This window comes from Catharus ustulatus, chromosome Z (assembly GCF_009819885.2).
Source record: "Catharus ustulatus isolate bCatUst1 chromosome Z, bCatUst1.pri.v2, whole genome shotgun sequence".
Lineage (NCBI taxonomy): Eukaryota > Metazoa > Chordata > Aves > Passeriformes > Turdidae > Catharus > Catharus ustulatus.
In genome coordinates, this window is record NC_046262.2 from 2,529,378 (window position 1) to 2,544,486 (window position 15,109).

The 15,109-nt window shown below is 43.6% G+C and overlaps 1 protein-coding gene across 1 annotated transcript in view; it reads left to right on the forward strand.

Moving 5' to 3' along the window:
- Nucleotides 1–15,109, forward strand: part of LOXHD1 (lipoxygenase homology PLAT domains 1) — a 133,967-nt gene that overhangs the window by 77,526 nt on the left and 41,332 nt on the right. Inside the window, exons 27-31 of the mRNA XM_033085064.2 lie at nt 1,429–1,591; nt 4,279–4,433; nt 5,214–5,423; nt 7,467–7,590; nt 10,994–11,202. Of these exons, the coding sequence (XP_032940955.2) occupies nt 1,429–1,591; nt 4,279–4,433; nt 5,214–5,423; nt 7,467–7,590; nt 10,994–11,202 (861 nt within the window). The remainder of the gene's footprint in view (nt 1–1,428; nt 1,592–4,278; nt 4,434–5,213; nt 5,424–7,466; nt 7,591–10,993; nt 11,203–15,109) is intronic.

Here is a 15,109-nt window from a genome sequence, read left to right on the forward strand (position 1 = left end):
AGTGACAGCAATGTTCAGGATTGCTACAGTGAGATCTATTCCCTTCCCTTACCATAATTAATATTTTAGTATTTAAATAGTAAAAATAGTGAAGAAAGGGCCCTGTGTTGGCTTGGTAAGTAATCACAGCACAGTAATTAAGGTGGGAATTATTCACAAAGTGTGTCTACAAGAGAGCTGGAGAGGGACTTTGGAAAGGGATGGAGGGACAGGACAAGGGAGAATGGGTTCACAATGACAGAGGGCAGGGTTTTAGATATTGGAAAGAAATTCTTGTCTGGGAGGGTGGGCAGGCCCTGGCACAGGGTGCCCAGAGCAGCTGTGGCTGCCCCTGGATCCCTGGAGTGTCCAAGGCCAGGCTGGATGGGATTGGAGCATCCTGGGACAGTGGAAGGTGTCCCTGCCCATGGATGGAGGCTTGGAACCAGATGATCCCCTCCAACCCAAACCCTTCTGTGATTCTGTTAACATCCACTGGTATATTACATATGAAAGTGATGCCACACAGTGTGCTGGAAATCACAGGAAGCCCCTGCACAGGGTTAGAGATAAATTATGAGCTTGTCAGTAGGGAAAGGGCTTTTTATTTTTCCTGTATTTATTTACTGTGAGATTAAAACTAACTTCCCTTTTTTTTTTTTTTCCTTCTGTTCAGACTTGTGGCCTTTATATCTTGCATGGTGGCTCATGCTCCTCTCTTCATGGAGTCATAGCCTGGGGTGCCCAGCATGCAGAAAGCTGCCTGCATCTTACCATCTTGGAGGCCTTATGGGAGTCTGTTCTTAATGAATAGTCTGGGATTAATTTTGTTTACCAAGTGGAAAACACATGTTCTATTGTTTTTGTCTGTTTGATGATATAAATCATATTTGTTTCCACCAAAGTGAAGTCAAAACAAAAGATCAAAAATTAAATCAGTATTTTTCTCCTCTTATTGCATGTATGGGAATTGCCTGGAACCCAGCTTGAGTCACAGAACTATAGGCGAAATCATGAAGTATTGAGCTCAGGAAAAAAAAAAAAAAAAGGCCCTACTGGCTTCAAAGAAAATGCTGCCTGAATAAGGGTTGAAGAGGAATTGCAGAGTCTCAGTAAAGCACAGCTTCAGCAGGAATGGTGCAGTCCTGATTAGGAATTTACAAGCTTTAATACTGGGAAGGGCAGAGATGTGCTGGGTCGTACAGCCACTCTCACACACCCACTGGGAATCCTGTTTTCTGCTGCATGTTCAGTGCTTCTGAGACTCCTCAGATGTCCTCTTTCTGGAGAAAATACATTTCTGTGTACTATTTTAGGTCTGCCTCTGCACACACACACACGTACATGAGTTGAAAATCCTTGCCTGCATGTCAGAGTGTTTTCAAAGGGGAAATTCTAGCGTGTGTTCGTGTTGTTTTGAAGAGTTTTCCTCTGTCATGTGTACTCCAGGGCTCGGAAACTGTCACATTTCCATGTGAAAGATGGCTTGCAAAGTCTGAAGATGATGGTGAGACTGTCAGAGAACTGGTGCCAACTGATATTTTTACTGAAAAGCTCCTGAAGGATGGGACACTCAAGCAGATACAGGAAGAAGTTGAAGAGCCTTTAGAAGGTAATACATTTGTCTGATTTTTTGGAACAAAACATTCAGAGGTGTGTTCAGTGCCATGCTGGTACAGCTGTTCTCTTTCCCTTCCTGTTCTCTGCCCTCTTTCACACCTGCAGCCCTTCTGTGCAATAACATCATTATTTTCCTGTGGGGATTTTAAGAGCCTGTCACAGGCACCCTTCCACACCCATCGTTTCCATATCTCCTCTGATGCCTAACAAAATTCTTACATCTCATCTTCCAAGCTGTGTTAACCTCTTCACTCATTTGCCCAACTTCACCCATCCTGTGCACTCTGCCTCTTCCTTTCCTATCCTGAGAGTCTAATTAATGCTCCTCTTCCCTCCCAAAGTTGTTCTGCCTGCTGCCCATCACGTACAAATGTGTAGCCTGTAGAAACCTGGGTCATTGCAGCCACCTTCACCTCATTAAGGTGCCCCTCAAGAGGAGAAAAAAATTTTATTCTGTTCTGAGTTCATCATATAAAGGGGTAGTGTTCAGTGTTTGGCCTTAGTGGTAGCTGAAGCAAGGAAAAAAACCTGAAATTTCACCCCTAAAGTCATTGTTTCTCTCTATGCCCAGCTGTTTGCACCTCTTTCTCCTCTACAAAATAATCTCCTTTTCTCACCCAGAGCTCATTAAGTCCTTGAGAGAGGTCATGAACTTCCTCATCCTGAGCAGAGCAAAAGGAATTCAGCTGCCATTTTCATTCTTGACTCTTGCATCTGGCAACAAGATGATTCAACTGAGAAAATAAGTTCTCTCAGTGTTTCTTTTCTTTCAGAATCTGACTTGCATTCACTGCAGAGCAGTGTCAGGGTGGAATCAATGTGGATTGTTTTCCATTGCCAAGGGAAGAGGTGCCTTGCTGGAAGGAAGACCAGTGTCCTCCTTCCTCCTGTTAGGAGCTACATGGCAGCTTATGGGAGATTTCTTTCCCTGCAGAGGCAAAGGCCATTCTAAAATCAATTACTAAGTGGTAAAACACTGGCAAGGGTGGCCCAGAGAAGTGGTGAATGCCCCGTTCCTGGAAACATTTGAGCTCAGGCCAGAGCTCTGATAAACCTGGTCTAGTGGAAGGTGTCACTGCCCATGGCAGGTGGGTTGGACAGGGTGGCCTTTAAAGGTCTCTTCCAACCCAAACAAATTGATGATTCAACAATTCTATGACATCTGGGTGCCTGCATGACATTTTCCTTAACTTGTTAATTTCTGTTGCTTTACTTTGGATCAGTTACCATTTGTTAATTAACCTAGGTGACTCACTTTTCCTTCTGAAGGCAAAGCTTAAAACAAGTTTTACAATCTACAGAATAAAATTTTTGGATAATTGAAAGATTTTTTTTCTGGAGTGGAGCTAGGGCTAGGTTTGGGAACTTCTGCTTTAGATATAAAATATCTGGGATAATAATTAAATCTTCTGCATGTCTGTGAGTCCTCATACATCTTGGGCAGTGACATGGAGTAAATGACAGTGACGGAAAATCAGCTCATGGTATTCTGAGGGTCATCTTTTTTTTTATAATATGCTGTGTTTCAGTCCTGGAGATCTCTAAAACTAGCAAGGAAAGGCCCAAGAGGGATGCATTGACTAATTACACATTTTACATTGCTTCCTTCATTAAGAATACAGCAGTTGCCTCTCAAATATGGAGCTGTAATTCTTAGGACATATGTGAAGAGGAAATCCAGAAAATCCAGCACTGCACATAGCCCTGGTGGATTTTCTCAGGTGATGACTCTGATTCATTTCTCAGAGAAATCAATGGAAATCTTTCATGGATGACAAAGCAGAATGGGGTCTGTCTTACTGTGAAAGAAGAAAAAGACACTATAGCAATTTTCTTCAACACTGTTAACATACACAGAATCCTAACTAAGATTTTGTGTTCTTGCTCATTTGCATTGCCCTGGGATTTTCAGGGAGGCATTCTCCATGGCTCATATGCCACCAGGGTAATCAGAGACTTGCACAGACCCTCATTGTTTTCCTGGAGAGGATGCTTTCAGCAACCGTTTGTTTTCCCCATATAACTGGGAGAAGAGTAGCAAAATAAAAATAGGAGTATTTAACAGGTTTAGTAAAGCACATTACTAAAGGCTTGATGAGGTTTTATTGTCTCATCATTGAGCAAGCTAAAGAGAAAGGGTACTTAAACAGCACAGATCCAGCCCTTCCTTAATTAAATACTCTCTCAGCAAAAGGACCCAGAAACCTGTTCTCTGTCTGTTTGGGGAATTTATAGAGATACATGCCATTGACTCCTGTAGTAATTGCACATCTGAATTCCCAGTCTTTGTTTATGGAAGATGGAGTATTAAGGATTCACAGCACTGAATGAGTTGTTCTCAGATCTATGTCCCTCGAGCCTCTGTGAAAAGGTGCTGAGTTCCCTCACCTCTACTGCCTTCCCATCCATAATGACCATAATGATTCTTTGCATTTTTAACTGTGTGATCAAAGCATCATACAGGCACTGATTAGATGGAGAACAGGATAGTCAGCCAATGTCAGACCAGGGATTCTTCAGTCTTTGGATTGTAAACCTGAAAGAAAAACCACATGGGATTTAATATGTCTACAGGTGATGAGCAGAAAATCTGGGGAACATTTTCTCAGGTAAATTCAGTACCTAACACGGATCTTAATATTTAATCTGACCAGAAATCATCTCTGTTTCTTCCTGCAGTTCACACATACAAGATCAGCGTGTTCACTGGGGATATCTACGGTGCTGGGACAGATGCTAACGTCTTCCTAAATATCTACGGAGACCTGGGAGACATGGGAGAGAGAAAACTCAGTAAATCCGAAACAAACTTCAACAAGTTTGAAAGAGGACAGGTAAAAATGTGAAGGGTTAATGACACTTTCTGTTTCTCAGTCTTTAACCTATCAAGTCGGTGACTGCCTTTATAGCTGAGTTTTCCTATGAGGGATGAATTGATTGATTCCATTTACCACATTCATTACCTCTTAAAATGCTTTGTATGGCTTGTCAGCTGGGTATTACAACTGACAGGCACTGCAGCAAACAGGCAGATGTTCCTATGAAGTCACTGATGGACAAATTATGAGCTTGGTCATGGAAACTGGCTTGAGCTGTGAGCTGCAGATTCCCACAGTCCCAGTGCAAACAATTTGAATGTACACAGTACATGCTGGAATTCACCAAAAAAAACCCTTGTTAAATTAATGGGACTTAAACTTCAGCTGTGTCTGGGAAAATAACACCAAAAGTGATGCTCTGTGGTCATCCATGGGTCACTTGGATATAATGGTGGCAAGGATAGTCTTATCTGGATTATTCATACAAATCTACCTGGAATAGAAAGGGAAGCATAGTTTAAAATCTCCAGGATTTCAATATTCTAGCTGGTTGTAAGAGTGGTGTTTCTTGCAGCTCCCCTCTTAGCAGGAGCAGGCATTACAACACTTCCCTGAAGAACAGTTTTAGCTTACAGATATGCCTCTATAGACTCCTGCAAAGCTCTTAGCCAAACACCATCCAGCAATATGGAATTTAAACATATGTGTTCCCTAGTCTCCCTTTCTTGCCTTTTTCCAGTAGATGATGTGTTGAGATTTTGATAACAGAATCCACTGCTCTTGAACACCCTGCAGGAGGACACGTTCACAATACAGGCTGTGGACCTTGGCATTTTATACAAGATCAAGATTCGGCATGACAATAGCATGCTCAGTCCTGACTGGTTTCTGGAAAAGGTGGAGATCCTGGATGAAACCACAGAGGAGTCGTTCGTTTTCCTGTGCGAGCGCTGGCTCTCTAAAAAGAAGGAGGACAAAAAGATAGAGCGTACACTTTATGAACAGGTACAGTCGTGGCTCAAAGCAGATTCCATGCTACTCATAAAAAAAATAAATATTGAGTATCTGGCTGAAGTCCAAGGCAGCTCATTAGGGACTGAGAGAGCTTTTGGCTTATCCAAAATGAATTTCTCATTTTCAGACAAGAGCTGAAAGTAAGGCCACTCTCAGCCCATTATCATTAGCTCTGTAATTTTTAATTTCAACAGAAAAATCAAGGAGTGTAAGAGGAACCCTTCAGATCAGAGTTCACTACCTTGCTGATACACAGCATTTCCCTGCTGCTGTCCTTGCTATGCCCACAAAGCAGCTCAGTAATGGGTCCCACTATTCAAATCCTCCAACCCAAATATTGGGTCCTTTGACTTCATACTCACTTGGACTGGATGGTTTTTTCTTTCCAGATCTGTATTCCACCACTGCCAGATGTAAAAAGCCAAGTCTCTTTGCTACCACTCAAAGCACCAAACGTTTTTTAGTGAAATGTCCTTTCTACTTGCACTCTCTCCATTGCTTATCAGCCTAGTGCAGCTAATTGAAATTCGAGGTACATGCTCTAATTAAAATTAGCAAACAAGATTAACAGACTTCTCTTACTTCTATACAGTGAAACATAATAAAGCAGCTGATTATAAGTTCATTTTATTTAAGAAGTCCACTTTGCAAAACACAGAGAGGCTTTAATTGACAGTTACCACTAAAACGATCATCAATGGAATTGGCCCAGGCTCATCCTGAAGGCAGCAGAGCGGATGTGAGAGGAGTTGCACCATGGATGAGTGTTGCCATATGCTGCCTCACAAAAGTGCTGCTCACAGTGCTATGAATGCCTGTGGACAGGCCTACCCCACTGCTTTTATCAATTCATAATGAGGAAAAACTGATCACTCCACTTTTTTTTTTTTTTTTAGTTATTCGACAGTGTGGCAAAAGCCTCACATTTATTGGACAATGACACCAAATGCATTGTCAGTAGCTCTTCAAACCCAGCTGACCTTTCACACCACTCAGATTTGCAGTACTCTGCCTCTAATGACATTTGACCTGTTCCTAACGAGTAGCCCTGGGAGAAGGAGCTGGGGGTGCTGTGGGTGAGAGCTGGAGCTGCCCCAGCCTGAACCCCCCTGTCCTGGGCTGATCCCCCAGTGTGGGCAGCAGGGCAGGGGGGATTGTGCCCCTGTGCCCCTGAGCTCAGGTGAGACCCCACCTGCAGAGCTGCCCCAGCCCTGGGCTCCAACAGCACAAGGACGTGGAGCTGCTGGAGCCAGTGCACCCTCTGATCACCTCTGCTGAGAATTAGGATTGTTCAGCCTGAAAGGAGGCTGCTTCAGTCCAACCTAATTGTAGCTTTCCAATACCTGAAGAGAGCTGACAAGAAAAATGGAGACCATTTAAAAGCACCTGGAGTGACAGGATGAGAGGGGTACGGTTCAGGTTGAAAGAGAGTGGGTTTAGATTTCATGTTAGGAAAAAATTCTTCCCTGGGAGGGTGGGCAGGCAGAGCAGCCATGGCTGTTCCATCCCTGGAAGTGTCCAAGGCCAGGCTGGATGAGGGTTGGAGCAGCCTGGGGCAGTTTAAGGTGTCCTGCCCACGGGGGGGTTGGAATGAGATGAGCTTTAAGGTCTCTTCTAAGATTCTATGAACCCTGGCACTGCTCCATTGATCTGAATTTCAGACAACCTCAGACAGCTTCAGACAGGTAGCACAGAAAAGGTCACAACTCACAAGATTCTTAGTCTATTATATTTTCTTTTAATATAAAACACATCCAAAATGGCTTGTCAGGGTTACCAATGAAGTAAGTGAAAGACCACCAGTACAATACAAGTCACATTTATTCAAGCTGTGCTGACCAAAAAGGTACCTGGGGAGCTACAGGCATTTCTTGTCACATTATTCTTGGAGGCACATGGGAAGTGCTGGCAACTCGAGCGCTCAGCCTCATTACCCTCCAGTTTCTCCATCCTGAAATTTGTTTTCACACAGCTTTCTGAAAGTTCTATACCTTTTCTATTCCCCACACCCTCCCAAACGTGCCCCCCAACCAGAGCTACACTGGTGAGCGGAACAGCCTGGATGGTGCCTCTCTCAGTGCCTCCAGCCAGGACAGCAATGCCAACCCGAAGGAGCCCAAAAAATCCAGCTTGGTCAAGGCAGCAGAGGAAGGCTCACGTGAGTAGTCATGCCTGAGTGTTGGGTTGCATAGGTCCATGTGCTCTTAGCTTTCAGTTCATCCTTCTGAAGAGCAAGGAGAGGAAGAACAACAAATTATTCCTCCTTTCCTTGTGCTGTGACTGCTTTGGGAAAGGCTGGATCAGAGCTTTTGTTTTCGTTTTTGCTGCTTTTCCTGCAGCTCTCTGACCTCAGCAGTGGAATAAGTAATGAAGTTCACAGCAAATTCAGTGTTTCCAAACTGTTTCTTTGTCTTAAACCAGGTGGTATTTCAAGATGAAATATTATTTAATTTGTATTTAAATGTGATTTATTTTTAGAATTTCTCAGGTTTCTTTTTCCTTACCACATGTAGTGTGCATCACAACAGCTGTCATGTGGGTCTAGTGGAGGGTGTTCCTGCCCATGGCATGAGATTAATTTTAAGGTCCCTTCCAACCTTGCTTTTCTATGATTCTATGATTTTTTGATCTATATACACTTTTTTTGACTACCTCTGTGTTGCAGGACAATGACTTATCAGCTAAATTGAACTTACAATTTTTTGATATCTGACATGGGACCTTTTAGCTTTAGATTAAGATTTCAGATGTGTGACTACAATACTGTGTTGTATTGACTAACTGAGCATCAGCTTCAGTTACTGTCTGTCTATGTGCTCTTCATCCACAGCAAGGGCAAATTGATTAAATTTATCTTAAACTTGCATGGTAAATGAAGTTAAAATTATGTAATTTTCCTCAGGAGTTAAAGACAGCTCTCCAGGAGGACTCACACAGAGTCCAGTGGTGGTCACACAGATGGTTTGCAGCTCTCTGATGCCCAGTGGCTTGCTGTGGTGTGATACCTGGGTTGCACATCCCAGACCTTTCATTTGGGAAGCAGATGTAGTGCTGCACATCGCTCAACCTGGCCTGCAACCCATGTGTCTTGGGGCAAGCCCTTCTTTTGTAATCCCACATTGTGCTCAAATAAAAAAAATAAGTGATTTCCATGTTCCTTCTGATATTACTTCTGCGCTCTGACAATGGATAACATCTGCCATGTTGGCATTCCGTGTAGTTTCACAAATAATGGGTGAAATACCATCATTTCCCATGAGAGCCCTTCTCCAGCAGAGCCCAGGACAGTTCCCATCGTCCCCATTGTGCCAGGGTGGTCTTTTCTCTCTGAGTCCTGGAGCTTGTCATCACCACTATCTGTGCTCAGTGACATGGCCTCATTAGGGAAACTGCTTCCTGAAGGAATGTCAGATAAGATGGACTGGGTGAGCCAGGCAGCCACCTTCTGAGCTGGATAAAAAGCCAGCTCAGCTGGTTCACTCAGGAAGTGGGGCTGGGAGTTGGCTGGGAAAGGCAGCGACTTTTGTCACTCAGCCCAGCCCTGACTGTGCTGAGATCAAGCTGGCAAATGCCTTGGAGAGGCAGGAGGTGGAGGATATGAGGATGGAGCTCAGGGAAAGGTCCTCTTGGCTAGGAGGATGCTTAGATCTGAACTGGGAACCTTCTCCCATGCTGGAAGGCAGCCCTGGGCGGAGATGGCATGGATGGATCCCTAAGGAAATCCACCCTCCTGAGAGGGCCTCAGGCAGCCTGAACCCTGTGCTGGCCCTCAAGGACAAAGGGACATGGGCTGGAGGTCCTGTGCTGTCCTGCTGTGGGCACTTGCTGCAGGTTTTGCATTCTCCTGTGTTTGAAAAAAGGGAAATATGGGTCTCAGATACAGAGGGAGGCAACAGGGAGGCAAGATAAACTGATTTAAGGATCCATTTTCCATTTTTCAGAGGAAAGAACTGCAAAGGATGTTTCCTGCTCTCTGACAGTATGCTGCTTTATGTCTCTGTATCCATTATTTAAAGTGGGAAATTACAGTTACTCAAAATTGTAGTTTCTTTTTCATAGATGTTTCAAGTACCTTGGCTTAAGGATCAGCCAGAAATGCTGGTAGTTCTCTGAACTTAGTCTGTCACAGCAGAAGAGGACAAAACCTGTATGAAAGAAAATGTCCCTATTCAAAATACACTTTATTTAAAAGTCTGGACACGTCCTAAACATGACCCCTCAATATATTCTTATAAAATCTGCCTTGACTACAACTAAACCCTTTTCCTGCTAAATGCATCATTGTGCTGATGTACCCAGTGAAATGTAAATTATATCATAAATGAGAGAATAAATCTTGCCTAATCATCAGCTCATTTTGTGTTGGTACACAAAATCCTCAAATTAGGGCTGAACGAACCTTTTTGGGTTCTGCTCTGTCCAGGGGTAAGGACAGATTTGATCAGCATGAATTTATGCCTTCCCTGATGTTGCACAAGTATTCTGAATCTGATGTAAATTTCTAGTACAACCCCCACGTCAAAGATGTTTTTACTCATCACAAAGCAAAATTAGATGTCAATCTTGGGTAATTTGAAAACCAGCCAAGTTTCTTTTTTTTTTTGTCAACTTATAAACTTTATTTTGTTTTTTTAAATCAGAAAAGTGATGATGAAGCCAGGCTGTTTTGAGTCTGTGACGAAGCAAGTTTCAGAGCTCTGAGTCTTGTCAGAACTGTTTGAACAGCCCTGCACAAATGTTCTGAGAAATCAAACGAGTATTCAGCGACCAATTCTGCACCGCCTGCTCGGCGTACCCAAATGAGCTTTTGGAAAGCCCTTGAAAAGCAGTCTGGCACTTCTTCCCTTCTAACAGCTGAACTGAAATTTCTGAAAACCACAGAAAAACCACCTCCTCCTTTACCAAGCCTTGCCCTGAAGGTTTTTCCCCCTACCAAAATTATTATGCAATGCATAGAATTACTGAGTGACTTACCTTTAACACAAGGATTGTTCTCTTCTGTCTGGATTTGTGCAGGGATGCTGAAACCCTGAGCTGCCCCATAGATCACAGCAATCCTTGAATGAGGCACAAAGGAGAGCACTTGTGGTTGTTCTGGGACATTCAGTCGGTGATGGCTTACCTTGGAGTCAGCACAGATTTATTTGTCTTTATTGAACCAGGAGTGTAAGATCACTTTGGCCTAATAGCCTGTTTAAGATTTAGGTGCTCAGACTCATCTTCAGGAAGGTCTCTTGGTGTCAATAAGGATTCAAGCCTTTTGCAGTTCTGTCATGCATTAGGGAGAAATCTGGACTTATAACCTCCTAGAAGCAAGTAGGGCTGTCTGGGGAAATTAACCCTTGCAGAATTCAGTCCCGAGCGTGCCGTGGGAAAGCGGTCTCCAAAGCGCACTTGTAGCCCAACAAAGCATGATGTTATCGCTTCTCCAAATGAACTCAATGGGATGTGAACCTATTTGGCACGCACAGCTGCTCCCTCTGATGGGATGGACTGGTTTTCTCGAGTCCTAGTGCATGAGTGTGTGGGTTTAGTGATGAGCAAGCCTCTCTCTGTCGCAGTGATCCCGTACCACATCACTGTCAGCACGGGCACCGAGTACGACTCCAGCACCGACAGCCGCGTGTTCGTCATCATCATGGGCCCGCAGAAAGTGCAGACTGAGAGGCTCTGGCTGGATCTCCCAGAAGGAAAGGATGAGTTTGCAGACGGCTCTGTGGAGAAGTTTTCAGTCTGGGGCCTAGATGTTGGGGAGATCAAAAAAGTGGAGGTATGTCGCGAACGCAGCGCGAGTGCTGGAGGAGTATGGAATGCATGGCCAAAGGAAAGCACGTGGTTCTGTTATTCTTAGCAGTGAAGGAATGGCTCTTGGGACTTAAGGGGATGTAAACAGGACTGTGCTGATGAGATTTCACATGTGTCTGAACCTGTAAATAAGTATGCTTTACTTTGCATAAAACCAGGATCCTCGCGACGCGGAAGACAATTGTGAATTGCAGAGAAGTTACAACATGTCCCAGTTTTGTCCCGTCTCTGTCACTGCTTTTTCTTACTCAATCCCTTCTATTGCCAGATGCAGTGAAGCTTCCCAGGATGCAGTTCTTCATCGGTCTTTTTCCTAGTTTATTTTTTTTCACTACTTCCAATTGGGTTTCATAAATCGTGAGAAACAAATCTTGTATAATTTCCTAGCTAAACATGAAAATTGTTTTCACAGCTTGGAGGACACAGGCTTAGAGAAGAAAATTAATCATAATTTGTAAGTAATGTGCACAAATAGATTTCGGTACAGGAACCATTTTTTCTGTTATGGCTCAGGGAGACACAATTTGCATAGACTTTCCATCACTGGGCTTAAACTTCACATGAATATTCCAGAGTGTTTGTGTACATCATTCTTGTTTTGTGTGGCAGTTCCACCTCCTTAAAGATTGCTCCAGCACCTCAAGTACTAAAATCCACAGCACCTGAGGACTGTGAGCCTATTTAATTTTGGTTTTGCCCCTATCCCTCTGTGGAATTAAACCTATCTGTCAATTTGTATGTGCCTGTACAATTGGAAAGAGACAAGAAAGAGAGAGAAATCCTAATTAATAAGAGAATCTTTGGGTCTGTATGTCCTGGTATTGCAGCTGAGAGACTGTCACTAGTGCTACCTTTCACTCAAGCAATGAATTCTGACATCTTGAGAAATTTCCGTATCAGATTTGAGTTTATTATCAAGCCATTTTCTTAATGCACTCCCAGTGCCTGGTTATTATGTGTATTAGTGGCACTTTCTGTCTAGCCCATCTCAAGGTCAAACTTTTATAGTGAAGCAAGTGTATCAATCCTTCTCTTCTGGATTGTGCACACATGGAAACAGCCATGGAGTGGGACAAAGAGGGAGGAAAACCACAGCATCGCCCCTCAGGGTCAGAAAGACAGGAAAAGCAGCTTGAAGAAAGAAATAGAAAGGGATGCTGGAAAAGATAGAATAGGTAGAAAATAGAAGAAAGTAGGAGAAGACACTTTGAAATAGGCAAGGCGAAAATTAATTTGAAAAGGAATACAAACGAGAAAGAAGATAAAAGGTTGAAAATAAAATGTACAGAGCTAGAAAAAGAAATAACATATCTCTTTCAGGCTGGTGATGTTCTTGTGCACTCTTTCACCCCTGTGCTCAGTGCTCTCACCAGCCTGCTGCCTCGCCCTGGCTCACTTTTCCCTTCTGGTTTGTAACTCCCCAGCTCGCAGCTGAAGGAGCCACCTGCTCCTGGCTCTGCCTTCCTTCATGCAGTGCCCTCAGCTTGGAAGGTCCCTTCTTTTGGACCCGTGTCCCAGCAATGACATCGATGTGCTAGTCTGCCGTGGTTGCCATGGCATCCGTCCGCATTTTCCTTCTAGAAAATTGCAGTGTTCGGGGACATTGCAGAAAATTGCTAGTTATCTACTTGGGGAAAAGCGAGGAACAGTTCGTTCTTGGATTTGGCATTTGTCTGTTTGTGGAGAAGGTGAACTGTTCTGAAGGTGAGCTGCCATGTGAAAACAGCATAGCATGAGGATTAAGTTTCCAGGAGCCCTCTGTATAACCCAGGCAGCAGTCTGTATCATTTAGCACGATGCTACTTCCAGTTTGGTATTATGCTCCTGCTACAAATACACTCCACTGAAAGCAGAAACAGTGCAACATGAAATAATTTGAAATGGTCCCATTTATTCCTGTCTTGTAAGCCTACAGATATAATATTTACTACTGGTGGACTTTAATAGACACTCTAGCATAAAAATAAATAACACAAGTTATTCGGTGTAGACACTTTATACTGTGTTTTCAAAATAATTTTTAACGTTTCTTCTCCTAATGAATGAAAGTATCTCTGTTCCTAGACTGTCATTGCTGCAGAGAGACACAAGCATGTCTGGGAGAGTCCTGTATTCGTTTGTTTTCATAAACATCTTCTAGTTCAGACCCTTCCTCCATCATGAACACAGAGGAAAATCAAGGACACATAAATGTTGCAAATGCAAGTCCAGTTCCCCAGTGGCTAGGGACCTGACCCTCAGGTTTCTCTAGTATTCTCTGAACCTTCTTTCCACACATATTCTCTCAGATTTTCCCTCTGCCACTGTGTTCACTTTCTGTATGATCCTGAGCTGCTCAGTATAAATTGTGAATCTCAGTTTCAGTGATGTGCAGTCCCTCAAGGACAGTAGGAGGAAGTTACAAAACTTTTCAAACAGCCCAAGTAAGGATCCACCTGCCTTTGAAACTCTGTCATTCTAATTTAGATCAAACATCTCAGCCCAAAACACTTGTTGTGACACTGATATGCACATCCAGCTGTGCTGCTGGTGTGGGCATGGCTTGGCATTATTCCCTGTATTGGCATGGTCTAAAGATTTGCCTGGAACTGAAAGTCAAACCCTGGTTCTCTGCTCCTGAAGTCCAGCCATAGGGAGGACTTGGCTAACACTAATTTAATTTGTCCCAGAATTTACATAGTTCCTGATGTCCTTGGAAGATCCTTGAGGTTCGTGCACAGGTTCTCCAGGGTAGCTGGATGCAGAGGTTGTTTCCTTCAGGCTGTCACTGACATCAAAGAAGTTAAAGTTTGCTGTGAAATTGTGTCTTGGAATGAGACTCAGCTCGGGGAAGCTGTGGATATCCCACCCCTGGAAGTGTCCAAGGCCAGGTTGGATGGGGTTTGGAGCAACCTGGGGTAGTGGAAGGTGTCCCTGCCCATGGAAGGGGGTTTGGAATGAGACGGGCTTCAAAGTCTTTCCAGACAAAACTGTTCCATGATTCTACAATGTGAGCAGGTGGGGTTGTGCAGTGAACCCAAAAGAGCAGCAAATTTTATTAGGCTCATTAGGATTTTTCCTCCAGCTGCTTTGTCACTGCAGGACTGTGGCCCTGAACTTTCCCCACTGCCTCATCCACACCATCCTGCAAAGAGAGCTGCACAAAGACTCTGACTGTGGGCTTGGAGATGCTCAGCCAAACTGGCAGAGAGGGAATGGGAAGGCAAGTACTATATTCCCATTCACCTCACACCCCAAGAATCAGAGGATTAATGCATCCATTGTAGACTTGAATTTCCCTAGTGGTTAGCTCTAATTTTCTGCAGCTGCACAGACATTAGTACAGCAATAATACTCCTAATAGCAGTGATGGCTGAGACCGTCAGACAGAAAAGATCGCTTGTTTTTTTGGGAAAAAAAATAGATACCACAGATATATCACCCTAGATGAATCTGTTATTAAAAATTGCTTTCCGAGCCTCCCTAAATATCCTAATAATTTAAAAACAAAAACGAGTGAGGTTTTTTGACTAAAGACCTCATTTTCCTAGAAACGACAGAAACAACACTTTCTCTGAAAATAATGAAGTGCAGGTAGGTTTTTATGGACAGATAGCTCATTGCAATGACTGACCAAGGTTCATACATCAACCTGGATGCATAATTGTGCTTCCAAGTCTGCCTCAGGTTGAATTTCCAACCTTCTCTAAGAGGGACACGTGAGGTTCTTGGAGGAATTTACACTGTCAATATTGTTTTGCTGCTGACCTACCTGCAGAAACCCTGGTTCTTGTCAGACTCAGTTCCAGGTGGGCTCTGGCTTTCATAACCTCATCCCTGCCCACTTGTGAACAGTCTCTGTATTTCTGCAGGACCTCTGCCCCTGCTGCCAC